Source organism: Cebidichthys violaceus, unplaced genomic scaffold (genome assembly GCF_023349555.1).
Source record: "Cebidichthys violaceus isolate CVI_PGR_0920_01 unplaced genomic scaffold, fCebVio1.0.p SCAF_16, whole genome shotgun sequence".
In the NCBI taxonomy this organism is placed as follows: domain Eukaryota; kingdom Metazoa; phylum Chordata; class Actinopteri; order Perciformes; family Stichaeidae; genus Cebidichthys; species Cebidichthys violaceus.
This window is the reverse complement of record NW_027176329.1, coordinates 13,448,509-13,474,870: the sequence shown is the minus strand read 5'-3', so window position 1 is coordinate 13,474,870 and position 26,362 is coordinate 13,448,509. Positions and strand designations below refer to the sequence as shown.

General features: G+C 43.2%; 4 protein-coding genes across 6 annotated transcripts; 1 reads left to right on the top strand and 3 right to left on the bottom strand.

The window, feature by feature from the left end:
• Positions 1 to 1,339: 1,339 nt before the first annotated feature.
• zbtb22a (zinc finger and BTB domain containing 22a) lies at positions 1,340 to 5,821 on the bottom strand. The gene is made up of 4 exons (XM_068711389.1): positions 5,798 to 5,821; positions 3,917 to 4,135; positions 3,035 to 3,809; positions 1,340 to 2,711 (listed from the first exon to the last, which is right to left on the bottom strand). Exons 1-4 carry the CDS (start codon positions 5,804 to 5,806, stop codon positions 1,603 to 1,605), a joined length of 2,112 nt encoding a protein of 703 aa, XP_068567490.1. The 5' UTR covers positions 5,807 to 5,821; the 3' UTR covers positions 1,340 to 1,602.
• Positions 5,822 to 5,867: 46 nt separating this feature from the next.
• scn1bb (sodium channel, voltage-gated, type I, beta b) lies at positions 5,868 to 12,448 on the top strand. The gene is made up of 6 exons (XM_068711392.1): positions 5,868 to 7,162; positions 7,264 to 7,427; positions 8,326 to 8,563; positions 9,245 to 9,386; positions 11,334 to 11,408; positions 11,929 to 12,448. The coding sequence occupies exons 1-5, from the start codon at positions 7,114 to 7,116 to the stop codon at positions 11,401 to 11,403; spliced, it is 663 nt and encodes a 220-aa protein (XP_068567493.1). The 5' UTR covers positions 5,868 to 7,113; the 3' UTR covers positions 11,404 to 11,408; positions 11,929 to 12,448.
• Positions 12,449 to 12,523: 75 nt separating this feature from the next.
• On the bottom strand, positions 12,524 to 16,962 carry naxe (NAD(P)HX epimerase). Of its 2 annotated transcripts, none has more exons than XM_068711391.1 (7): positions 16,836 to 16,962; positions 15,429 to 15,619; positions 15,226 to 15,334; positions 14,906 to 15,016; positions 14,182 to 14,292; positions 13,700 to 13,847; positions 12,524 to 13,290 (listed from the first exon to the last, which is right to left on the bottom strand). In XM_068711391.1, the coding sequence occupies exons 2-7, from the start codon at positions 15,599 to 15,601 to the stop codon at positions 13,091 to 13,093; spliced, it is 852 nt and encodes a 283-aa protein (XP_068567492.1). In that variant the 5' UTR covers positions 15,602 to 15,619; positions 16,836 to 16,962; the 3' UTR covers positions 12,524 to 13,090. The 2 variants fall into 2 exon arrangements, with proteins under 2 accessions (XP_068567492.1, XP_068567491.1); XM_068711390.1 differs by having other exon boundaries at positions 15,429 to 15,616.
• Positions 16,963 to 17,481: 519 nt separating this feature from the next.
• On the bottom strand, positions 17,482 to 24,770 carry LOC137872885 (lamin-A-like). 2 transcript variants are annotated; one of them, XM_068711384.1, is made up of 13 exons: positions 24,569 to 24,770; positions 23,699 to 24,052; positions 22,185 to 22,341; positions 21,579 to 21,704; positions 21,259 to 21,429; positions 20,913 to 21,038; positions 20,099 to 20,319; positions 19,716 to 19,989; positions 19,421 to 19,528; positions 19,201 to 19,320; positions 19,055 to 19,111; positions 18,023 to 18,223; positions 17,482 to 17,923 (listed from the first exon to the last, which is right to left on the bottom strand). In XM_068711384.1, the coding sequence occupies exons 2-13, from the start codon at positions 24,034 to 24,036 to the stop codon at positions 17,888 to 17,890; spliced, it is 1,935 nt and encodes a 644-aa protein (XP_068567485.1). In that variant the 5' UTR covers positions 24,037 to 24,052; positions 24,569 to 24,770; the 3' UTR covers positions 17,482 to 17,887. The 2 variants fall into 2 exon arrangements, with proteins under 2 accessions (XP_068567485.1, XP_068567487.1); XM_068711386.1 differs by having other exon boundaries at positions 18,023 to 18,220.
• Between the last annotated feature and the right edge of the window lie 1,592 nt (positions 24,771 to 26,362).

Here is a 26,362-nt window from a genome sequence, read left to right as displayed (position 1 = left end):
CCCCTATAAATGGTACCTTGATGTTTGGAACCATGACGACAGCAGAGACTGCAACCGGCTTCAAGGTTTACTGAGCAGCTGAATAACTGAAGAGGGAAACAGAAAGTGTGTATGTATCAGCCCCAAACTCAACCCATGATCCATAACTGAACACTCACACACACCCTCGAAAAAATCCTCTGGAGGCCAATCATCCATCTCAGACGGTAATCCCTGTATCAAAGTGTTGTACCAACTGAAAAAAAACAGATCTCAATTAAATCCAGCTGTACATTTTGTCCTGCAGTAACACTGAACAAGGATGATGCTCAGAGGCGGGAAAAACAATGTTTCACATCATTAGACATAATGCTGAGATCGAACTTTTCAAGGACATCTGCCCCTAAGATCACAATTAGCAAGGAGCTCCATCTGCCCTGCATGCAATGTTCCTGCGATAATTGGCTCAGTGGCACGAAATCTTCATCAAACAGGCAATTTCTCTGTATTTGACGCATTTTAGATTTCACAGCAACAACTAAATATACCGTGAGGCTTCGATTATGGTTTGCCCCTGCACTGATTCTGGCCACGGAGACGTCTAGTATGAGAAAAATTGCCCCAGAAATGTATTAAAGATTTCTTACTTACTTTGAAAGAAACAATGTCAACTATCTGTTGTGTAATTCCCCATCCTGTGTCCTAATTTAACTGGCTACATATGGAGTGCATTACAGTATGTAATACATTTGTTCCTCGTGATACAGTTGCTCTTTGGTGATGGTCACAACCTCATGTTTGCCATTAAAATGGGAATATCTAAGGGCTGCTAAATGAACCAGATTACATTAAATGAGTCCCATTCACTGGCTCGTCATCTTTCAGCGTCTCTGGGTCTTCAATGGAATTAATGGAGGATGCTTCCTTCAAACACAGTGAGGAGCTTTTGTACAGTTTGATCACAGGAAAGGGATTCTGTAGCGTTGAGCAAGAGAGACCTCTGGTGCTTCACCATTGTGCTGCAAAGGAACCGTTCTGAAATGATCCACAGTGTTCTGGTATGAGCCAGACTGTCCTAGAATGAGCCAAAGTACTTTAGAATAAGTTTTGGTATTATAGAATACGCCTCACAGTGCTCTACAATGAGCCACGAGTTCTTAATGTCAATGTCAATGTCCTTGAATAAACCACATCTTCCACATTGAGCCTAGAATAACCCACAATGTTATAAAATGAGCAAAATCATTTAGAAAAATCTAAAATGCTGTTATTACCACTTATACCGAGATTTTCTTCCTTCATATAGTTTGAAGAGACATCAATGTGTCGCAGAAAACACTTTTTATGCCCTTGTATTTATTTTCTAATTCAGATCAATGGCAAATAATTTATGTGCAAAATACAAATGAACTTTAATTGGGCCCAAGAAGTACATTTACTACACAGATGTACAGTTTACAGCATCACTTAACAAGAACTGAGGCTATGTGGCACTGCACAAATACAAAAAGGGCCACTTGATAAAAGCATATGATTGTTCCTTTTTTTGTTGTTAAAACATCCATGGCATGAAAAGAACAGTCACCGTGTGTATTTCTGCACACACAATTTACACTTTACAATTTAATTTCCGCTGAAGCTCTCACTCGCCTCCTCTTTAAAAACATGACTACCGGCGTCCAAGTTTTGCGACTGAGTTCTGAGCTCGTCCACAATCCCAGACACGCTGCCCAGGAGGCCACGCATCCCGTCCCCCATCTCCCCGCGAAAATCCACCTCCTCGACTTTCACTTGTCCTCCCGTCGCGAGAAAAGCCTCGCCGTCCTCAAATCCATAACCGAAGCCGTCGTCGACGTCCGCTGCAGGTGCGCTCTCGTTGTTGCCGTTGGCTGAGGAGCTGGAGGCGAGTCTCTCGCATCGGACCTGATGCCTGAGGAAGCTGTCCCTCCAAATGACTTTCTTCCCACACAGGCCACACTCGTAGGGCCGCAGCCCTCCGTGAGTCTTAAGGTGCTTGGTCAGATGGTGCTTCATCTTGAAGGACTTTGTGCAAACAGGACAGCCGAAGGGCCGTAGGTTGAGGTGCTGCATCTTCACGTGCCGGTCACGCATGCTCTTCAGGGTGTAGGCTTTGCCGCAGTGGCAGAAGTGGACTTTGCCCGTGTAGGGGGCGCCGGCGAGGGACACCGAGGAGGACGAAGACGGCGTCGGGGGCGAGGAGGGCGGTGGAAACGCAGCAGACGATGGAGACAGGAGGCGGCTTGAGGTGGGGGTCGACGAGCTACCCTGTCCCGCGCTGGTGGAGGGCCAGCTTACCTCTGACCCCGCCATGGTGAAGTCGGGGGACACGGGCACTAAAGGCCTCTGGGAAACCTGTCCCGTGCCATCTTGGATCTCGTCATATGTGCCTCGGCTAAACGTCCCTTCCGTGAAACATTCAAAGTCCGCCTCCTCCTCCTTGTCATCTTCATCCTCGTCTTTACTGCAGCTGCCACCCCCTCCGTCCTGCGGCCTCTGCTCTTGTTGAGACCAGGGACCCGTCTGCCACTGCGGCCGGGCTGAGACGGGACAGGCGGGGCCCGGAACTCCTTCACCTGTTTGGCAAGCATGAACGCCAGGCAGGTCTGAGGAGGGGTCTCTTCCTGCCAAACTTCTCTGCACTTTGTCCTTGATCTCCACACTCGTCTTCCCCGTGACTTGTCCTACACTTTCATCTGAAATTGGGCGGAAGTCTGCGGAATAAATATAGAAACAGGATCAAATCAAATCCACGCACAGCACAAGGAGAAGTAACACGTGTAGCGCATATAGGAACAGACACACAAATGTCTGTGTATCTCATCTCAATACCTTTTTAGGTGACACTGGACTAAATGTGCCTGTCAGTATCACAATCTCTAAACCAACGCCTAAATAATTTCACATTTCTACCACACAAGTGACCTAGTTTGAAGAAGTGACCCTCTTTCTTACGGTGAAATTCCTCTTAGGTAAAGAACTATATGTGTGTTAGAATTATTTGTGGTTGAAGTGAAATGAGGTCTTTGTATCGTACCGCAGTGCCCCATTTGTGCAAAGCCCCCCTTCTTCTCCACCGGAGCTTCTCCGACTCCCTCGTCTGCCTCAATCTCTCTTTTCTCCTTCCTCCTCTTCTCTTGCGTCTCATCACTGTCCCCGCTCTCTCTATTCTTATCAAGCAGCCTGTCGCTGCTCGGCGGCACTCCCCGCTGTTGAAACCTGACTTTCTGCTTTAACGCCTCGCCACTGGGGAACCCCCCGTGGTACCGGCCATTGTGGCCCGGTCCATCGTGAGCAAAGTGGCTGGTTTTGGTGTGACCCGATACCCACTCCTCCTCGCAGTTGGCGTAATCACCCTCTGCATAGCTAGCCAGCGTGTCCAGTTGGGAGTCGGCCAAGTGCTGGGCCGATGAGGGCCGCGGTCGCCCCCATCTAGGGAACTGCTGCGGACGTCTCCACGTGGCTAAGGGGGGCAGGGCATCCGGCTTCCTCTCTTTCCTTCTTCCCTCCCTTTCCAGGTACAAGCAGTCGGTGCTGCTCGGGGACTGCTGGCGGGACGCGGTGCCGGGGTGAGCTGCGGCGGCGGCCTCCCCAGGGCTGACTTCTGCTGAGGGCCGGGGCCTCTTCAGGATCTCCGTGCATTTGTCCACGATGTGCCACATCTGGAGGAAACTGGCCACGGTGACGTAGTTCACGATGTCATCGTGCACGATGCTCAGCTGGCCCGTGTAAGCCGAGCTCAGCACACTCTCGAAGGCCACCGGGTCCATAACCGAGGGTAGGGAAACAGTCGTAACATTCTTCAGCAACACCTGTCGAGAGAATGCAGAGAAGACGTACTGAGTTTTGAAATATTGGGGCTGAGTGAAAGCAACGACACCTTTTAGTAAATTAATGAATTTGACCCGCCCTGACCCACCTGGTCGTGAAAGTAAGGCGAGGATGCAGCGAGCACGCAGCGATGGGCCCTGAACACTTGCCCCTGCACCTGGATGGAGAGGTCACACAGTCTTCCTTCCTCTCGCTGGCGGTTCAGATTGTCCAAGACGGCAGCACGGGCACCGGGGAAGCACACCTGGACAGTCAAACCAGCTGGAGCAGCAGAAGCACTGCAGGTGGCATCCATGGTCTCACAGAACTATAGAGAAGAATAACACTTTACAAAGTGCAAAACGATTATTTCCAATATTTCGTCTCAATGCAGTAGATGTGCGTCTATTGTAGTTATTATGGTTACTTATCTATACATCTGTTCTTGTACTTCCCTTTGCTGCTGTTACACTTTCCTTGTGTGTAGTATAGCGTTTATCTACTGTGTTTATTTTTTGTTGGGTATAATATTTTAAAGAATGTGTCCTTTGTATCGAGGAATGTTTAAATTACAATATGTGTTGATGACTATAATGTTATAGATCATAAAACATTTACAATACTAGTACATGCACATCTAAACATGTTACTGAAGACAACAGGACAACACAAAAGACAGGAATAGAAGGCAGATCCAAGACAGAACTGAACAAAATGGAAAACAATGGCAGTGACAACTGAGAGTTTCTTCATTGCAACATTCTCAGTGAGGTGAATGTATTTTATCTCGACAGCAATTACATTCCCGCAGAGCTGAAATAATTAGTCAACTAATCAATTAGTTGATCAAGAGAAAGTTCTTCAGAAACTATTTTAATAATGGAGTAATTGCATTTTCAAGCAAATAAAAAACTAAATTGACTGGATTCAGCCTCGCAGAAGTTAATATTTACTGCTTCAGATTGTCTTATATGAAAGTATGTTGAATCTTTTTGTCATTTGGACAAAACGAGAATCATCAAATTGATGGTTTTCCCAAGTAACACTAACAATACCTAAACATATTCAGCTCACTGTCAAATAAACACAAAAAGCAGTGAATCCTCACAACTGTGGAACAGCTGGAACAGTAGCTGGAAAACAAACCATAACAATGAATTCATCACCCTTTAAAATGCTTTAATTGTAAATTACTTTTTCATTACTTGTCAATCGACCGTGTAGCTAACGTTTAACATGATTAACCGATCGTTTGAGCCCCATCCTCAGATGGGCAGGCTGTCGATAAAGAAATTGATTTGTGATCAGAAATACAGGAGCTTCCACCTGATGATCACGACCACATTTACCGTTAGCTCGCTAATGTTAGCTACAGTGAGCTCTCACATGGTCCGTCACATACACGGTTGTCGTTAAAAAGCACTATTAGTAACATGTGGTCAAGGTGTGCATTCGCTCATGTCTGCTCATTAGCGTGTAAAGTGAGCTGACCAGCGTCGGTTAGCTCACACGTTAGCTAGCTAGCAGTTAACGTTAGCTTAGTTACTTTACCTTTGATATGTCGGTATGTCGAACTTTTTTTTACTTTTACAAAGAGCGTCGCTGGCTATTTGCAGCACAACATTATTATTCGCGAATTCCAGATACAAAATGACGTCACCGTCGCTCGTTTGTGTAAAAAATAAAAATAAAAGCAAGCTCGTAAATGCTAACAGCAGCTTGCCCGTAGGCGTAGCTGATGCTAGCTGGTTGACAAAACAGCATCGGCACTCCTCACACACAACGTGAGTGGGTGTTTGGTGTTAGAGTTGAATTGTTGTGAAATACCATCACACTGGTTGGCAGCTAAAAACCCGCGCTTCAGCTGCATTGTTATCAAATTATTAGAAAAGCTGAACCCACAACTGCATGGGCAGTTATTGAACGTTATTGACAGATACGGCGTTAAATGACCATGATGACAGAGAGATGACGCATTAGCATAACTAACCACGCCCATTGGAGCTCAGTTAAAGGGCCAGTTCACCCTAATATCAACCACCCCAACTGTAAAAGCCCTTTGTTGCTCATTAAACGCGCTATAAACGCTCAGTGAGGCCCCTGCAGTGCCCCCTCGGACAAAGCTAAGCTAGTTTCAGTTTAAAAACAGCGGGGCAGAAGCTCAAACAGTCGTCACATACTGGTTCTGCTCAGCCACACACGCGCGGACGTTTTTTTTTTTTTTACCGCAGTGCATCTGCAGCTTCCTGAGATGTGAGCGACAGAGGTGCCGCTGTGGCGCAGGAAGAAAAGCACACCGTTAACAGCACAAGACGCATCTAATAGATTAGTTTCTCCTTTTTTTGGGAGGGCTCGCTTTTCATGCACCTGAGTGCGCTCACGCAGTTTTATCCGCAATGCCTGCACGAGCGAAGCATCTCTTCTACGAGCGCGGGGGTCAGTAGATAGGTGAAAATACAAAGTGGCTCCATCATTCAGCTGTCATCGAAGGGGAGGACGGGATTTTTTTTCTTCTTCTTCTTCTCCGAGGAGACGACTCGAGGAGAGGATGCCTCTATTTCAGGACAGTAGGCTCTGATTTCGGTGATCCGATTAAGGATACGAATTGGCCATTAAATCGGTCTGTATTTAATAGGCCTATTGTAGCGCGTAGCCTGTAATTGGTAGCCATTTCTGATCACAGAGCATGCAAATTCATTACATATGCACTGGCGTGTGAGTGTATTGCAGACGTGCAGTCAGTAGCTTGCGTGTGGCACATTATATAAACACACCTAATCTGTGTGCATACCCTGCTGTTGTTCCAACACAAGAGAAGCAGAGCATGTGGCCTCAGGCAGGTCTGATGGTTGCTCTGTGCATCTCACATTAAGACCTCAGGGGAAAAGAAGATAATCAAATCTCAGGCTGTTGATCTGGGTGAACTCTGAGAGTCAGATATCCGGATTGTTTCCTATGCTGCTGGATAATTAAAAGCAGAAAAGAAACCACCACTGGAATGCACCAGTTATAGAGATACAGTAGGGGGGCTGTGTCTAAAGCATTAATACTTTTTTTTGTCAAAAACAAAATTCTGCAACCATTAGGGTGTAACTGTTGGCTTTACAATGCATGTTTAGCTGATGCAGTCACTGCTTCCGTTCAATAACAACAAAATCTGAGGTCAGTTGACGAGTGTCATGACAATCATTTAAATCTCCAACAACAAGTCTTTTGGAGCTCCACAACAGGAGGGCTGCTGTTAAAGTTGGTACTTTTTTTGAGGCTCCTCGTCACATAAAACAGCTTCTCCAACATCCGGTTGACATGGCAGTATCAAACCTACTGCTCCTTGCTCTCCTCTGCAGCATGTTTGGTGAGTTGAGTCGATTACCTGTGGCCTTCGTGATGTGTTGCTGCATCGTGTTGTAGACAAAAGTAGTGAGTGTTTGTCCTTTTTTTTTTTTTTTTTTGCAGCATACTGCCGTGGGGCCTGTGCAGAGCCGGACTCTGACACGGAGGCGGTCGCGGGCAAGGGCTTCAAACTGGGCTGCCTCTCCTGCAAGAGGAGGAGTGAGGTGACGGGGACCGCCACCGTTGAATGGTACTTCAGAGGGAAAGGAGAGGCCGACTTTAATCGCGTGAGTGTCCAAATCATTCGCCGGAGAATTTCTTAGTCTGGTGCCGGCACAAAATCTAACTGACGCAGCACATTGTGGAGTACAAGGAGTATTTGTCCTTCCAAAGGAGTTTAAGTCGTGCGAGCATCCTTAAAATCCCACTTGTCCTAGGCCCCTTTCCTTAAGACAAAAGCTTTTTATATATGCATGCATATACAGTCCACACCCAAGCTTTTTCCCCCCCTCCCCCTCTTTCACACACACACACGCCCTCCATCCCATCATAGCGCCCAGTGCCGAGGTCATAGTGAGATTCAGAGGCGATCGATCGTTGGATGTTACACCACAGGGATCATTAAAGCTCCAGAGATGACACGCGGCCGTGTCCTCTGTTTGCCACTGGAGTGCATAGCTGCGATAATGTAGCTTCATATATGATTCCATGGTTGTTGTCCAACAAAATATATCATCAAGCTTGAGGATCTGGATTTTTGTGATGCATTGTAGGTGACCTTTTTTTTTCTTCTTAATGCTCCTTTATGTCGCTATAAAACACACATCTGTAAGTATCAACAGACACTTCAGGCTTCAGGTTACTTGCGCTTTATACTTTTTTTTTTTCCTTTTCAAAAAATGTATCTGTTCTTATTGTGATCACCATAGCACTGAAGGAACACAATTTCATTCCCCTGTATACTAAGCTTTTTTATTTTTGTTTGTTTTTTTCCTATAAAAAATAGACATAGACATACAAAAATAGACATAAATAACTATTTTAAATTATTAATACAACAAAAGAAGAAAGTAAGGAAATGACACTGAAAAACTATTATATATAGTGCATTACAATACCCAAAGGCCTCATATATGTATGTATATTCAGCATTTCTGACTAACCCTGTTGTCTCTGTGGCACCAGATCTACACCTACAACGAAGAGGGCCCAAACATCGAGAGCGACAACTTCTTAGATCGCGTGGATTGGAACGGAAGTAAGAGGAGCAACGACATCCAAGACGCGTCTATATACCTGCTCAACGTCACCTTCAATGACTCGGGCACCTACCAATGCTTCTTCAACCGCATCCTCTTCTACGACAACTACGAGTACAGCACCACCGTCAGCAAGGTGGTCCACCTCACCGTGGTCGCTAAAGGTAGGCCCTCGGCTGTCAGCGCTCTACTGTACGACGGTTTGGTTTGTGATATGAGAGCAGATTGCATCACCAGCAGGATTTGTGTGCATGCCCTCGATCCCGTCTCTGCACCACGAGCAGGAAACATCCCGCACCCATTGACAGTGATAGACACTTTGCTCATTCAGCGCTTTGGTTATATTATGTGCAGTTTCCTTATGAAATCATACCGTCAGCATTATGCTCTAAAAATACATTATATTCTTCGTTAACTGCGCAAAGCATGTAAGACCTCCATTTACGGAGGAACAAGGCGATGGTGCCTTTTTAATTTGATGCAAATTATGTGATTTCACCTTAAACGGTCAATGTAAGGGGAAGTGAATTGCATGACTAAAAATGTGAGTTATGGAGTTTGAGATTTTGAAAAAATTATATGTTTGTTATGGAATCAGGATTAAAACCCAACCGTTTCAGATGACTATGATTCACAGTACAAAATCCCAGAGGGGACTCCTGAACAATAAGAAATCAGGAAGAATATCGTTTTTTAGCCAGACAACAAAATGTGTCTCTATCCAGACTTACTCTTATGGAATGAAATACCATCATTTGTTCATTGGAAATGTTCCTAATAAGGGTTCAATTTCAGTTTTTTGGTGTTTGCCTGATTTCTTGATTTCCTGGCTTTCATGTGTGCAGCCACCAGAGGGACGGCGTCCATCGTGTCCGAGGTCATGATGTACGTGTCCATCATTGGCCTGCAGGTCTGGCTCCTCATAGAGATGATATACTGCTACAGGAAAATATCAGCAGCCGGGGAAGAAGCATTACGAGAAGCAGCGTAAGTGTTTTTTTTACTGCGTACATCTGTGTGCACATATAAAACTCACATGTGAAAACCTTGTAACTCCAGTTTTAGCGATTTCAGTTTTATTAATGGATGTTACAGTGCTTTTTTAAAATGTATTTTGGTATAGATGAGGCCATTCTTTCTTTGAGTAATGCAAATGACTTAAGCCAAAATTTTGTGGTCAAGCTAAACACTTAGATGCAGTTGTCAGTTCTTGAAAAGCAGACACTTTGGAGATACAAGGTTTTTATCCAAATAACATTAAAACCTTATATATACTGTAAGTATGTGTGTTGTTGAGCCCAAACAAAGTGCTGGATTTTTAAGGCAAATGCCTGCATAGATATTTCTAAGAGTCTAAAAAAAATCCAGTTACGGTATATCACGACATAAACACAAAACATAAGCAAATGTTTTTTGATAAGGCTACCTTACATTTAAAGATTTGTAGCTAAGGTAGGCCTACTGAGCACTTCAGTTTACTCTCAACTATGTTATGGAAGCACTGTTTCTAAATGACCTCAAATATATCTTAAGCACTTCCATACTGCAATTTATTCTTACTTATTGGCCAGCATGTATGCTGATACTGATATATCGTTTGGGCTCTAAAGCATGCAAAGCTTGTAACAACACACAACTGGAGTAAGACCCGGTTACATGAGCATTTAAAACGCTGACATTGTGGCCCCAAAATCACTTAATTACAATAGAGCCACCGTGATCTGTAGATTTACTGTCAGGGTCCACGTAAATCTGCTCAAATTTTTCGTGAACAGATTGATTTTGTGGGTGTTAACGTGCAAAATTTGCACGAACAGAGTCGAAGATTATTAGCTTAACGGTAGGAATACACGCTTAAACACCAATGGGTTTTTTGAATGGGTTTTTAAAACTTTTATGTGTCTTAAAAATGGCAATTGCTAACAAGTGGCTAAATGAGACTACAAAACGTCATCATGCCGTTGAGTACACCTTTACAGTATTGTTACTCGCACTCATGCAACCCTGGTGTAGTTCTTTTACAGCCTAGCTTCAGCTTTTTGACAAGAGAACCAGTGCGATGCTAACTTCCTGGTTGGCCCACAACCCATCCATGCAGCACTCTAGCTTCACTTTTCTTGAACCCTCAGTCTGTCTGTTCCACGAAAGAGTAACGGTTTTGTGGACAGTTTCGAGGAGTCGATGGTACAAATATGTCTCTTGAGTACACGTTCATTTATTGTCCTGTTAGCGAGTGAGCTAACGAGATAACTGACAGCTTGCTTACCTGACAGTTAGCAAGCTTGTTGGCGGGAATTTTTTTTTTCACCACTTAACTGTTAAGTGAATGAAATACAAAATAATAATATTGATAGAAAAAAGCTTGATGAGTTATTGTTAGTGACTAGCAGTAGTCATTTGCCAGCTTGTTAGCAGTTAGCTCACCTTTAGCGGCAAGCTTTGAAGGAAATATTCTTTCTGGTGTGACTGGGCTTTTACTCTAAAAAACAACTTCATAACTTGCTAATATGTTCAAAATTACAATAAATTATGCTTTGAAAAGTGTGTATTTCCCCATGAATACTGCCATATGTTATTCATGCTGTATTGCTGAAGTCACACCTATAATTTGAAACTTTTACCTTGTTTCATCCTCTTTGGTTCATGTTCCTCTCCTCTACTTTATACCCGTTATCTTCCAGCACTTATTTTGAAGATTATCAATGTTTCCATCTGGTTTGTGTCTTTTCACTTGTGTATCTCTTGTCCGTCCCATCCTGTCATCCTCCTCCCTAGTAAAAACCAAAACCTTCCTCCTGTAAGTCAAAAAAGGAACAAAAATCTGTCATAGCTGTGATATTTTTTTGTTTTTTGCATTTTTCACCCAATTCACTGTGCTAAAATTAAAAGTTTGACCTTGTTTCACAACATTATTTCTTCTCATTTTCCTCCTAGAAATGCTGAATATTTAGCGATAGCCTCGGAAAGTAAAGATAACTGTGCAGGGGTACAGGTCGGAGAATAGCACAGGTATGTTTGTCCAATTTTTTCTAGAGCTGGGTATCAAACCTCAGTACTTTACTTAATTTACTTTTTCTTCAATTATTTCAACAGTTTTGTGATTTAAATAATAATTTTGCTTATTTTAGACAGTATAGACTATGTTGGACATAAGCCCATTTGCTATTTGTGCCGATGGCAGATTTTACATTTGGACAGAGCCAGGCTAGATGTTTCCTCTGTTTGCAGCCTTTATGCTAAGCTAAGCTAACACGTTGCTGGGCTCAGCTTCAGATTGACCGTACAGTGAATATATCTGAAGAGATCTCTTGGTTATATTAGAAGTTAAATAAATTGATGATATCCGTCTTATATTTCTGAAAGGTATCACAAAAAAAAGTCAGCACCAAAACTCTGAGCTAGTATTATAAAGTAAACCCAGCTTTTGATGTTTATTTCAGAGGTTCTAGTGTTTATTAATGAACTGTAAACACAGTGGTTTTGAATCATTGCCATTAAATCCATTAATATATGTTGTCTTTATCCTCAGGCTTCTAGCGTGGACTGAAAACATCCTTCCACCCTCTGACCTGCATGTAGACAACTTGGGGAGGAAACTCCTCTTCATATCAAGCCTCTATTTTCCCTTTTCCTTGACAAAACTCACACATGGATATGACGTACAAAGAGAGCATGGTACCAGCACTGTATATAGTCTTCTGCGCCACAAAAGCATGTTCTGCACTTATCCGAGAAACCCATTATGCATTAATGAGCCACATTGTCAACAGCATAGACTGTTCATACAGCATTTCTTTAAGTATATGTAGTCATACATTTATATCAAACGTCGGTGGTACTCTTGAACTCCACAAGGATGATTGTCGAAGAAAGCTTTATACTAAATCACCGCCACCTCATGTATAAATAATGCGACACACACAACATGTATGGAAATTTAATAAAATAAAAATAGAATGTGATGGACTACGATAGTTTCCAGTTGCTAGTTGTACAGTCAATGGAATCTTAAGAAGTACTAATAAAAACTGAAAAAAGCACACGTGATGCAGAAGTCTTCTTTTCTTCAGAGGGTTGAAATGGACGCCTTCTGTTACAGAAATAATAACGCAGACAACCGCCAATCATCTTTTTGTTTGTTTTTAATGTCATGTAGCTGAAGCAACCACCACGTTAAAGCTTTGTGCTTTCACATGAACAAAACAATCCTCCAGAGAGTTAATAAAGCTCTATCGTAAGCACCATATTGGATTTATAGCCGTCACCATATACTCAATATGAACCGATCAAATTCCCAACATTTATTTGATTTATTTCCAAAGGTTAGACTGATACCACTCTCATGTCAGTGCGTTCACTACAGAGCTGGAGTTAGTGGAAATCGTGAAGGAACATATGGACATGTGCAACTACAAACAGTTATTTTTACATTTCTGTTTGCATATAAATAAAAGCAAACAAGCTATGTGTTAACTTGTGAGCTTTAGAAGTTCTGGTACGCTTACAGAGCCAGGCTAGCCGTGTACACCCGTTTCCAGTCTTTATGCTAAGCTACGCTATAGCCTCCAGAGCGGTATCGATCTTCTCATCCAAATCATAAAAGAAAGAAAAAAAGGTGGATGAGAATTATTTCCCCCACAGTGTTGAAAGACGACACTCTTCCTCCCATTGACCCCTCAGTGCATCGTCCCCTACAGTTGTAACACACAGTCCAGGCCCGGGTACTGAGGCAGGTTGAGCTGGTACTTCCTCTCCAGGCCCGGTGGCACAAACCGGCCTCCCAGGAAGTGGTACCGTCCCCTGAACAAGCTGGCAGACTTCTTGGGAGCAGTGAGAGAGATGAGCATGTCGGGCTGCAGTCCATCTGCGCTGCCCTGCTCCACATCCCAACCTTGAAAAAGTATGAACAATAAAACAAACAGGATGTCAGAATCCAGTCCAGGCTTCTTCTTCTCGTCAGTGAATATGCACAGTGGAAGTCGTGAATATCAGATCAATAGTTTTCAAGATATTTTGGTTACAGGAGGTTTGGTCTAATGGTCGCACTACAGGAGAAGTCAACAGGTCACCGAAAGCAAGAGGATTCTTCCTTCTGGGAGCATCAGCAGCCAATTCTATGCAAATTCAGTAAATGTTTTCTTATATATATTCTACATTTGTCACACACATATGAAAGACCATATAAAATCAAACCCCTTCCACCACTGCTAACAACAATTACATCCTGTAATGTATTTTAATATAATTAACTAGAAACGCTTTAGTGGAAAATGCAGATTCTACTGTGAGTGAGGACTGACCTGAGGGGATGTCGATGCTGGCGACGGGGGCGGTCGTCTTCTTCAGCACGTCCAGGATGGAACCAAAAGGCTCTCGCACCGCCCCCTTGAAGCTGAAGCCGAAGATGGCGTCTATCACCAGGTTGTAAGCCTCGTCGATCACTGCAGCCTGAGAATTTAATGTTGTTTTCTATTTTACATAATGTTGCAGATGTGTAACTGTGGAAACATAAGTAAAAGACTCTGCATCATTTAGTTACCAAGAATATAATTGACTGTGTTGTCCGTTGCAATGCAATCTCCATCCCTAATTCCCCCACAGGGATCAATAAGGCTTCCTCTACTCGAAACTGCAGCCTCATTTAGCTACAGCTAACGATGTGTAATAGAGTAGCCGCATAGCTTGATATAAAATGCACACTCATGAACACAATGAGCAGGAGGAATTGTCTTCGCCCCCCTGTGGATAGCACTGCTGCATTATTGATTAACGGCAAACAAACCTCAGGCATCTCAGTCAGGAAGGGGATCTCCATTTTCTGGCACTGCGTGGTGAGGCCCTGGAACAGAGGCTTGTTTGGCCTCTTCGGGTACAGGACAGTGGGCTCGTAACCCTGCAGGAGGAAAAAAAAAATGTTCAGTTTGAAAATTGACAGCCACTAGTTTGACCAAGCAAAGTTATTTACCATTCTGCACAGACGGGTTTGTAAATATCCAATGCTGATTGGTTCAAAGCTGGCACTAAGGATTTGACTGTCCTTAAATGGTCTTAAGCACTACTTAACCGCCTGAAGTCAGAATCTTGCCAGGATTGAATCCAATCATTTATTTTGCGGTGCAATATTTCAGTCTGTTTTAAAGCTACTACCAGGAACTGGAATTTTGTGTTGATGTTGGCGGTCCCTGTGGACAAAGCCGGTAGTGTTTACGAGCACCAGACCCTTTAAAAAACTAAAATTTGACTGCAGCAAGTGTCTGACAGTCTGCCCCGCAAGAGTGGGAATTCTTTCTACTGAAAAACGCACATTTTAGAAGCTTATCGTATGTTTTGTTTAAAAAAACATCTTCAACTTATGCAAAATAACTGTTATTTAACTATACTGGAGTAGAAGTATAAAATACACTAAAATATAAACAATAACTCAAAAGTTCTTGAGGAACTGTACTTTGTTAAATTCCACCACTGCTGCAGAGTATCTTACTGTCACTCAAGTGAAGGTCACTCACAAAGAGTTTAAGATGTCGTGCACAGACCAGACCGTCGCCTCCGTTGTTACCAGGTCCACAAATCACCAGCAGAGAAGGCCTGGCCTTGACCAGGGAGGTGATTGGATAAGCCTGTCGGAAAAAGAAAAAAAAACAACAAACATATCTATCTATCTATCTATCTATCATACAACTGGTATTGGACAAGGAAACGAGTATTTTCTTTACAGCAACTTCTGAAGAGAAATGCTTCTAGTGAGTAATCTCATTTAGACACATCCATGTACTGTAAACCTGGTTCATTTTATATTTCAAAATAAGAGCCCTGATTGATGTCTCACCCTGGCGATGGCCGTGGCACAGCTGAGTCCAGCCAGCTCCATCAGCTGGTCCACACTGAAGCCGTACTCACTGAAGAGCTCCTCATCAATGTGTTGGGCCTCCTCCTGCCTGTGTGGAGCATCAACAGGTCAGTCTGGACAGTCTACACACACATATTCTGTAAATATTGTTGCTGCTCTGAATACAAGATGTAAAACTTCACCCGAGATATTTGATGGTCTTAGCCATGGTGGATGCTGGTCTGCCAGTGAAACAGTCCTTCTTGCGGTTGTTAGCTGCGGCGGACAGCGGACATGTCCCTGTCTGAGCGAGGACCGCCGCGGCCCTTGAGGTCACCAGGAAGCCGATCCCAAACAGAGCCCGCGCACTCAACATCCAGGTGGATCCTAACTGCTGGGACAGAAGAGACCTCAGCGATCTACCCTGAACTGAAGGAAGCTAGTCCCCACATCGATCCCATGACTTCACCAGCAGATTGAAGTGGAACTGTGGAGCCTATTAGACAAGAAACTTTTACACAAAGCGAGGCCTGCAGGCTATGCTCAGTCTGGATGTTCACTTTTTCCCCCACTTATGAAAGCCCTGCTGCTCGGTCTGCTGACGCCGCTGCCTCCTACACATCCTACATTGCTGGCTTTTATTGGTTTTTTTTGCTCCCTCCATCCACTTGCAGGCCGTGCACTCACAGTCCCTGAAGGGTATTTGAGTCGATCGTCTCTGTGCTCTCAGCTCAATACGATACACAGGAACAGACGGGACAAAGAGTCTTGATACTTGAGTACATTGTATTCTATTTTACTACGCAAGGTCTGAACTTGAAATCAGGGCTGAGTGATCAAGCAGAGTCATACTGCAACGAAGTGATCCTAGCCAAGTACAGTAGGACACCTAACACCCTAATGAACACTTATGATCTATCATTCTGTTGATTATTATTCTGTAGATTACTTTGTATTAATTTAGTGTCAGAAAATAAAAAAAACATCTATACAATTTCACAGAGCCCACGGCCAATTTCTTGTCTGAACAAATGCTGAGAAGATCAGTCAATCATTCGATTAGTAATTTTTGTAAATCAACAAAGCTCTTTTAATTACCAATATTTACATTATTAATACAAAGAGTGATTAATTAACAGTTCTGTTGTTCACCATAAAAAAAGAAAAGCACTCAAAAACAGTCAAACCTGCCATAAATATGATGAAATGTAGTGAACAGTGTGTGGGAACTAGTTTTACTTTCTAACATGGAGCTCTATTTGATTACTGCAACGTAAACTTGATCACTTCTTAATAAGTTCATATATCAATACACGCCATGCTGACATTATGTTATGTGTGTATGTCTGATGTACACTGTGTACTTAGTAACTTTAGCAGCAAGCAACTAACGTTTGCTAACTAGTTAGCCCTTGATGGACATGGCAGTAAGAGTCAAGTATGTTAATTAAATACGTTTGTTTAGAGTTTACAGTTCATAAACGAAAGAAAGCATCAAGGAATATCAAGTCGTTGGTCTACAGGCTGTTGAGTTGTTGTATGTTGCTAGCTAACGTTTAGCTCGAGCTTGACTTTGTTAGCGTTCAAGACAAATTATCGATGACACTCACCCAATGCTAGCAAAGCCGTTCTTTAAAATAACTTCACACGCACGTGTTCTCAATTTACGGATCAATAGCATACAGATACAAAGGCAGGGGGCCGTGCAACAACACTTGCAGCCGAACAGTGTCTCCCACTTCCGGGTTTTAAAAAATATAAACACTGCTAATTTCAAAATAAAAGTCCGATCAGGAAGAAAGTATGTACCAGGTAGGGTGAGTATTGTTTTAAGCATCGGCAGTAGTGGAATCAGAATTTACTTATTTATTTGAAGTAAAGGTAGAAATTCTACTTCTAGCACAGAGGTAAAAGTCCGGATTATTTGCTACTTGGGTAAAAGTGCATATGAGGTTTTCTTTAGTTTTTTTTAAATCAAAATGCTCTTAAAACGTCAAAAGTAACTTAGGTAGGTTATCATCACACACAATGACCAATTTCTGAGTGTTGTATTGTTATATGTCATATTTTTTTTTGAGATTTCTTATTATTGGACCATTCAAACAACTGTCACATAGAGTTAACCGTACAATTAAAACAGCCTGCCGAACCTAATATTTCTGTACTATAGTAAGACTGTGCAAATACTGCAAGTACGTAGTCTATCACATCATTATTGAACAAGACACATTCTGAAAACATGTTTATTGATATCAGCAAAACAACACACAACATTCTACAAATCTGTAACAAGTTTACTTTAACTACAGAAGCTAATTCTATTTTCTAAAAATCAAAATAAGACAACACAAATTAATTTACTGCAACCCTGCTGCATCACTATGTTCACAGAGTGTAAATCTGATTTAACTATGATATGACTAGCATAAGACAGTGATGATTTTATCTGCCACTGTACTGTTTTAATCATCTTTCATATTCAAGGAAATATTTCATAAGCATGCCTATGTACATTATAAAAAAAAGCAGTATAAAGTTGTATTGCATAGAATAAGTGAAAATGATCCAAAGTACTTGAACTAAACGTAATAACTACAACAACTAAATAAGTAATAACTAAAAAGTAATACAGTTGAAGTGTTTCAGCGTGGATCCAGGTGGCTCACATAATTGGACAGTTCTCCATTCTGGTTCCAGTCTGAGAGGAAAGATCGACAAAGTTACTATCATTTAAATCAAAATAAAGGCAGAGAAGTTGTCAATTACTTTCAAAGGAAGCCAGTGTTGTAGTGCCCACCTTGCGAGGGGTGCTGGCGCTGAACACGTAGGAGTGCGGCAGTAGAGCCTCGGAGATCCCTCCGCTGCGGAAGGAGCGGGAGGCCGAGCTCACGGAGCAGTTGCCGCCGGATTTGTCGGAAGGAAGTCCGCAGGAGCCGCAGACCACCGTCCGGCTCCGCAGGTTGTACTCGCTGTCTCCACAGGTGCTGTGAGCCACCTGCTGAGATCGGGCGTTAATATCCGAGCATTTCATGAGAACACATTCTGCATGTTTGATTGCTGTGGTGAAGACGGCCCCAAAAGACTAAGACAAGATTGTTTTATTTTGAAAGGAGCACTGGGTATATCTTCAGGGGATGCAGAATTCTTCACTAAACTCTAAAGCAGACATAATAAATGTATTAAACAATAAGTTGATGAACAGAACATTATATCAGCAACTATTTTGATAATAGGGGATGATAATATTATCTGATTGTAGCTTATTCAATGTGTACATTTGTGGATTTTCTTGTATTTATTGAAAGCACATTTATTTTATATGTGTTTTGGACTACTGGTCTTATAAAACAAACTCTTTTGGCTGTGAATTGGCATTTTCCCCAATTTTCTTACAATTTATAGACAAAACGATGACTTAATTCAGAAAATAATCTACATATTATTAAAATATTTGTATGCTTGAAATATGGTTGTTCCACTCTGACAATAGAATGGGTAAAGAAATCAACTTTTCATTACAGATTTTCAGGTCGTTTATATGTCTCTGCATCATGTCAGTGCACATGGCCAATTTCCAATATTAAAATTACTTTAATACAGGACAATCCCAACCTGATCAAGATTGTTTAGAAGTGTTAAAATAGCTAATTTAATATTTCCAGGAAGCTGAAGAGCACTGCTAAGTGTTCTCAAGGTGTTATTGGCCTAATTCAAAGTGCACCAGCTCCATTTATCATGAAAATTAAGCATCTGATGAATGCTGCTGCCTTTTGGTCCTGCAGATTTCTGCGGTATGGGTAGTATATGTGATCAATACAACTGCTCTCACCATGTCGTCATCTTCTTCTTCAAACTGTGTGCGGGTGACCTTCCTCATTGCCATTTCCTGGAGGAAAAAGCTCAGTGTATAATACAACTAAATAGAAGTTTAGTTTCAAATAATGTAGCACAAGTCTGATGGGGAATTTATAGTACCTCTCCATTGGCGCTGATCAGGGTGGTCTGGAACAGGTCTCCGGTGCCCCAGGAGGGCTGAGTCTTCCACACCAGGTCAGAGGGAGGATTGTGGGTTCCACCAGCACCAGAGGCCCAGATCTGTCAGCCGTGGTAAAGGTACAGTATAGGGTGAGTTATCTGTCACTGTGTTTGTCGCTGTTCTTGACTTGTGATTGTGCTGAGTAAAGGTGCTGCTTACCGTGACCCTCTGGCCGGCCTTCAGGGTGAATTTTACCGGGAACTTGAAGATGCTCAGAGCACCGGACCCCACCTGCCGCTTCACCTGCCAGTTCCCCAAATTCTGATCCTGGTGGGTTGCATAAAAAGTCAGCGTGTCAAATCCTCCGAGTGCTAATCTCCAAGTCTAATTCGGCCTCCAATGGCAATGTCAGGAAACTGACTCGTATTGACCAAACACAACGTGTGCAACAGTGTGCAACTGTGACGGTAAAAATCTTTAGTTTCCATCACATTTGATCATCCCAGCATCTCACCTCATCTGATTTGTTGCTGAGTCTGACATATTTCCCGTCCAGGTCCACCTCGTCCACAGTGACCCGCCCGCTGGCTGAGGCCTGCTGGGCGATGCGTGTGCGAGCAACGGTTCCACCAGCGATACTCGAGGCCTCGCTGTCGGTGTCGTTGGGGCGGCGCCTCTTGGCAGGAGAGCTCTGAGCGCTGTAGTGCACCGAGCGAGAGGTAGCTCCTGAGGTAGAGGAGCGACTTCCTGTCATTTTGGCGGGCGGGGGGCTGGGGGAGAGACGCAGCCTACAAGAACAAACACAAAAGTGTGAGAGTCGGAGAAGATGTCTAACTAACAGTGGAAAGGTAAGACTCTTATTTTGTTGGATAAACTCATTGCGAGTGGCCAGCGTACCTCTGTTCCTCTCCCTCCAGCAGCTTCCTGTACGCACATATCTCCATATCCAAAGCCAGCTTGACGTCCAGGAGCTCCTGGTACTCATCCAGCTGCTGCTGCATTTGCTGCCTCATCTCGGCCATCTCTCTGTCTTTCTCCCCCAGCAGGCGACGAGTGGTGTCCCGCTCCCGAGACAGGGCGTCCTCCAGGTCCCTTAGCTTCGCCTCGCGGGCCGCCAGCTGGATCGGACAGAAGGATAACGGTTATTGTCAGATCAAAATTAACACAGCTTCCTTTTGGTTGCCAATGTGGAGGTAAGTCTTCTTCAATACAGCATGATGTTCATTTTGTAAATTATGGTCCATTTAGAGTCAAATAGACTATAAAGCAGGGTACGCTATAGGGTGGTGCTAACTTGTGATTGACAGGTCATTAACGGTGTTCTCCGGTCTGAGAGTTGTCTGTGTTTTCGTCTTACGACTTTAACTTTTTCACACTGTGTTCTGAGTGTGTTCTGAGTTCATGAAAGTAAATTGTAACATTTTGGTCACCTAAAAATGTGTTATTCAGCTTTTGGTTGTCCTTCGCTCCACCCTCTTGAGTCACTTCTGGTTGCAAAAAAACAAGATAGCGACCACCAAAATGCAGAACTCGAGGTTTCAAAACAGTTGTCAACAAACCAATGGGTGACTATACGTTCACTTCTTATAGTCTGTGGCTATAAATCTGCACATGGTCATCCTGATGCAATGCATTGTGCCTACGAGCATCTTGCATGAGTCCCAATAAGAACTCTGAATGCGATCTGTGTGAGCTGCTCGTTTCAGGTCACCTGTTTCTGCAGCTGGCTGATCTGACTGGACATGGACTCCAGGCGGATCCGGGTCTGCTGGAGCTCCTCGTGTGCTGCCCCAACCAGGTGACTGCTCCGGTCCGCTGACTGACGAGCATTTTCCAGCTGACAGAGGGAAACAACGAGGTAGAGCGTGACTAAAATCCAAATTGCCAAACAACTCTGCAGTCTGGATCTCATTTTGCTTCTTTGAGACCAGTTTGTGGCTTCTCCAAAACAAAAACTGTCCTGCTGTTTTGACATTTTATCTTCTGTTGAAGACCACAAAACTGAGTTCAGTTGTTTTTTTAAAAACCTTTCAACTGTTGTAAAACTGATGGACTACCTTGGAATTGTAGGTCTTCTCGATCTCATCTTTGTACATTTTGATCTGCAGTTCATGCTGGCTGCGCATGTCCGTCAGCGCCTCGGACAACTTGCTTTCAAAATCCTGCAGGTGGCCATTGTCCAACTCAACCATGCGAGACTCATGGCGCCGCTTTGTCTCCCGCAGTTCCTGTTGGACAATCACAAAAGGAATTTCACTCCCGACTACAAATTCATGTTTGGTTGATGCTGATGTGATCAAAATGAAGGAAAGAAAAAGAAGTAGAGAAAGTTCCCTTTTAACATGATTTAACAAGAACTTTTCTCAGGGACTCTGACCTCAGAGTGGAGGTTCCTCGAAAACTCCAGCTCCTCCTTGAGGGTCTGGATGCGATTCTCTCCGTCCACCCTCCTCAGCATCTCATCCTGCAGCTGCTTCTTGGCATCGGCCAAACTGGTGTCCAGCTGAGAGAGCACAACAAGAGCAGACTATTAGTGCGAAGCAGCACACAAACATTCACTGTGCCGAAATGTGCAGTAAATACAGTTAAGCGGCCAGAAGAGTCGAGAGAGTCGTGTTTTTTAATAAACATGTCTGAGCTCCAGCAGCCATGACAGAAAGACTGAAGTCAGCAAAGAAAACCTTAATTTGCTCTCACGCCAATACTGAAGATTATATATTATTTTTACTCAAGAAAAGTCCTGGGCTTGCTTTCAAAACTCCACTTGAAAAACTCCCAAATAAAGAAAAGCTAGTGGTAAATGCAAAAATAGGGTTGCAAAATGGGTCTCTGATAAGCTATCGTTGATCATCACAAAGTGGAAAAAAACAGGAGCATGAGGGACAAACAAAGAGTTGGGAGCTCCTAGGCTAACTAATTGCAGAAAGATTGACCCCAGATGTGTTTCCGCAGAGCCACGGGTTGAGCGTGGGTTTGAGTTTACCTTGGCAACCTGCGCCTTCAGGTCCCTGTTTTCCACCTCGAGGCCTCGTTTCTCTCCCAGAGCTGTAGTCAAGGACGCGTCCTTGGAGTTCAGCAGAGCCTCCAGGTCTTTGAGCCGCTGCAATGCTGCGACCAGTTCGGACTCCTTTTTGGTGTTCCTGCAAAGACAAATCAAGTCTCAGGTGTTAAGTTTCATCTTCCTGGATGTGTTTATAAGTATTGATACAGGACGTCCATTTTGCTTTGTAACTCAAGGGCCAAGTGGAAACTGAATTACTACAGTTTCCTTCACGCAGTCAAATTAATCAAATGTGAGCTATTTTTGAATGAGGATGTAGCCCGGATAGGAATGGGAAAGACCTCGGTGAGTATGACTCACAGGCCACAATGATCCTCGTCCAGTCCCACGTACGCGCTAGCCACAAACCACAGCAGTTGGTGTTTAGCTGAGACGCTGCCATGGCAACGGCTCGGCTTTGCCAAACACACATCGGCCCGTCGTCTCAATATTTATGGAAAAATAATGAAGGCAAGAGTGGAGCCCTGTAAACAGTGCCACGTATTGTGTGCATAATGATTACTGTGGCGAAGGAGGGGAAACTGGGGAAAGAGTTAGTCATCGGTGTCTGAATGTGGCAGCATGGGAAGGAGTCCGACGTCAAACTGCAGTGAGCAATGAGGAGGGTATGCTGAAGACAGGGAGTGGCCCCGAGGCTCGCAGGGTGTCAGCAAATAAAAGCATCGGCTATTCAAAGCTAATGAGTAATTGTGTTCTGCTGCTGTGGTCCGCATGCTGACATGTTTGACATGTTAACAGTGCGATTGCAAACACTCTCACTCACGCTTTAATGGGCAAATGGGTGCCTTTAACTGAGGAAGATTTGGTTGGAAATGGGGATTTCAGAAGCCTCGAGGCAGCAAAACATCTGGTTCTGTCGTGTCTTTTCATTTTATTAAAGGGCAAACCAGGCTGATTTGTTTTATTTTGGACCAATAACCCAATAACTGGTGAAGGGAAGCAACTTAGACAACGCTTGCTCTGCTCAGACTTTAAAGCTAGACTTTGTTGCCTCTGTGGCCGCAAGTGCTAATTATGGGATAATAGTAAATGCTCAAACAGTAGTGTAGAAAATAGGCACCAGGACAGCAGTTACACCACAATGTCTGTATAAAGTTTGCTAACATTTGCCACCGTTCATCCCAGACCACGTGCTGCTGCAACAGCAAAACTATTAACTGAGTGTATTGAATTAAAGGTGCCCTTTGTTGCTCGTGAACTCATCTTTTTTCATAAGTAAAAAGGAATATTTAAAGTTGTAAAAGTTTCTTTAGTCTCACTTTAATTGTAAAGAAACTACATCTCACAGACACACATGGGCGCTTCTAAGGGATTCAGGGGCTTTAAGGTGCTGAGACAACCCCTTAATACATCCTCCACCCCCTCACCCTAATCCACGTAATTTACAGTCTGGAGACATTGCTCCTTCATTTGGATTGCGATGTGCTGCGACCCACCTTGCCTTCAGCTCCTTGTAGTCCTCCCGCAGCTTGCCCAACTCCAGCTGCAGGCGCGCTCGCTCTTTGGCAACAGAGTCCAGAGTCTGACGGGCGTCGGCCAGCTCGGCTTCGTAGGCGGCCTTCAGGCCCGACAGCTCCCGGCTGACCTCGGTCTCCGACTCGGTGATGCGCACACGCAGGCCGGCGTTCTCGGTCTCGAGAGAGCGTACCTTGTCGATGTAGACGGCCAGCCGGTCATTGAGGTTGCACAGGTCGTCCTTCTCCTGGAGCCGGGTGATGCGGTTGGGGGACAGCGGTGAGTTGGCACCTCGGGGGGTGTTTTTGGGTGTCGCCATTTTACTTCTATCTTTCCTGAAACAGAAAACAGGATTACCAACTCAATTATTCTGAAAGTTGGTTCTTTTCATGCACAATAAATGCACAGGATTTATTTATTCTGATGTACAAATACATCTATTGTCATTGGACTGTACAATGTGCAGGCTATAATTAATACATAGGAGGATGGAGGAAGTTGGCCACACTTTTCTGTCTACAAATCTTCATTCAACATCCACCACTGTTATTATTCAAATAAATGAAACACATGCCGAATCCATCCAAGGAGAGTTTTACATTTAAGGGAAAGCGCGGATCTGTGAGTATGAAAAAGCCAAAACTAATAAAAAGTTTAGAATTGGAAAAAAAACTGAATTCTCTTTGAAGTGTGCACATGTTTCCAGAAACTCTTTTGAGTGCAGAGACATAAAACGTGCAAAAGACAAAGAGCATAATTGATCAGAAGACATGGGAGGGGTTGTCAACTCCACCCTGAAATCAAAGTAAAGTCTCTGCACAAATAACGCCAAAGCTGACAGGACGGTTTACCTTTTTAGTGCCGGTCAGAAGAAGATGAATCTGCTCCAAATACTTTCGTAGACTTCTCTGTTAATCGCCTTTTCGTTATTTTGTGATCAGAGTTCCCCCTCTTAGTTCTACAGCACGGTTCGGTCTGTTACTGCACTGTCTGCAAATCCATCTGAGGTTGCCCATATAGGAAAGAATGAGATGGGAGGAGAGAGGTTGGCCTCAAGTTTGGCACTTGGTAGGTGGTTGTTCCTCTCTCTCTCTCTCTCTCTCTCTCTCTCTCGCTCTCTCTCTCTCTCTCACTCTCTCTATGTCTCTCACTCACAGGAATGGGTGTGCAATCTGAATGAATGAGTCACCGGCTCCTCAAAGAAATGCACAATGCCATGTGATACAAGGGATAATTTTAAGGGTTGAGTTCTATTTATTCGCTGTGTTTGGCTCAAACCAGGCTTCCTTTCTGTAAAGTTCAAATGAAAAAAGATACAGAGCAGGTTTAAACTTAAGTTTCCAGAGCCTGAAGCCTGGTTTTATGCACAATGATTCGATCAAACTTCCTTATTCTTCAATTAAAACGTCTAAAAGGTCGGTTCAATTTTCAGGAATGTGTTTTTTCTATACTCGGGGGGGGGGGGGCATCCAGATCCTGAGTCAGCTTGATACTGTAAAACATCCAGAGGTTCTCAGCTGGCTGATAGAAGTTAGACATGTCCCAGTACAGCAAACAAACTAACATGGAGGTCTTTTCTATCTCATCTGGTAGAACATGCGTCCCGGGTTCAATTCTGTCCCATAGTCCTTTGTTGCGTGTCTACCCCCCTCCCCCCTTCTCCAGCTTCTCTAATAAAGGCAATTAAGGCAATAAAAATTGTCTTTAAAAAAACAAACAAATGTCCTCTAGCTAGCAGATCCATTCAACCAACTTCAAGCTAAGTGACCCACTAGTGAGCCAACCCTTACAAAGAAAAATCTCAATAATTTAGGATGAAAGAAGTGACATGATGGTGCAACTGTAATAACCTGAAGTCCTGTATTTCACTCAGCGTGAAAGGAAGAGGGAGGAGGAACAAGCTGATACAGAATATACTGAGTATGAAAATGGGATAGTGTTTGTTTTCCAGCCTTAGAAGCCTTAATTTTTAAGAATGTACTGTAATTATTACACATCTCCATCGGATGATCCAGCAGACCATGGTTTACTTTTGAAAATGTTTATTTACATGACTTTATTTAATTATTTGCTTGTCTTTTTTTCTTAACATTCAATACTTATCAAGAGGCAGTTTGTATTAACAAGCATCATTTTAAATGTCATTGAATGTGTCGGGCCCTGCTGCTGTGAATGTAGAGGTTGTTAAGGGTCAAGGCCTCAGTGTGGGAGACAGTCATTTGTCCTTCATGTTTCATTTGCAGGATTTTTTCAGAACGGAAGAGATGACAGCACTCAGTATTTCACGTTTCAACAGTTATGTTCCAACTGATTACATTTTTCTTTTTTTCTTATCCTTCCAATCATCTTGTGACCCCCTCCGATTTACACTGCCTTTAACAAAAATGCTTTTTAAGATTGAATGTGTATTTTATTTACACTGATCAACAGAAAAAGATAATTTAATGTCAAAGTGAAAACCGATTTACGCATTTGTATAATGTGTAATCATGTCCGTTTGGTAATATTTGTGGCATCAAACGCACAATGTTGTTTTCTACTCTACTTTATAAGGTTACGATGTTTTTATTTTATAACATATATATATTTCTTATATATATATTTCTACATACATACATTATATATATACACATTAATTTTAGCAA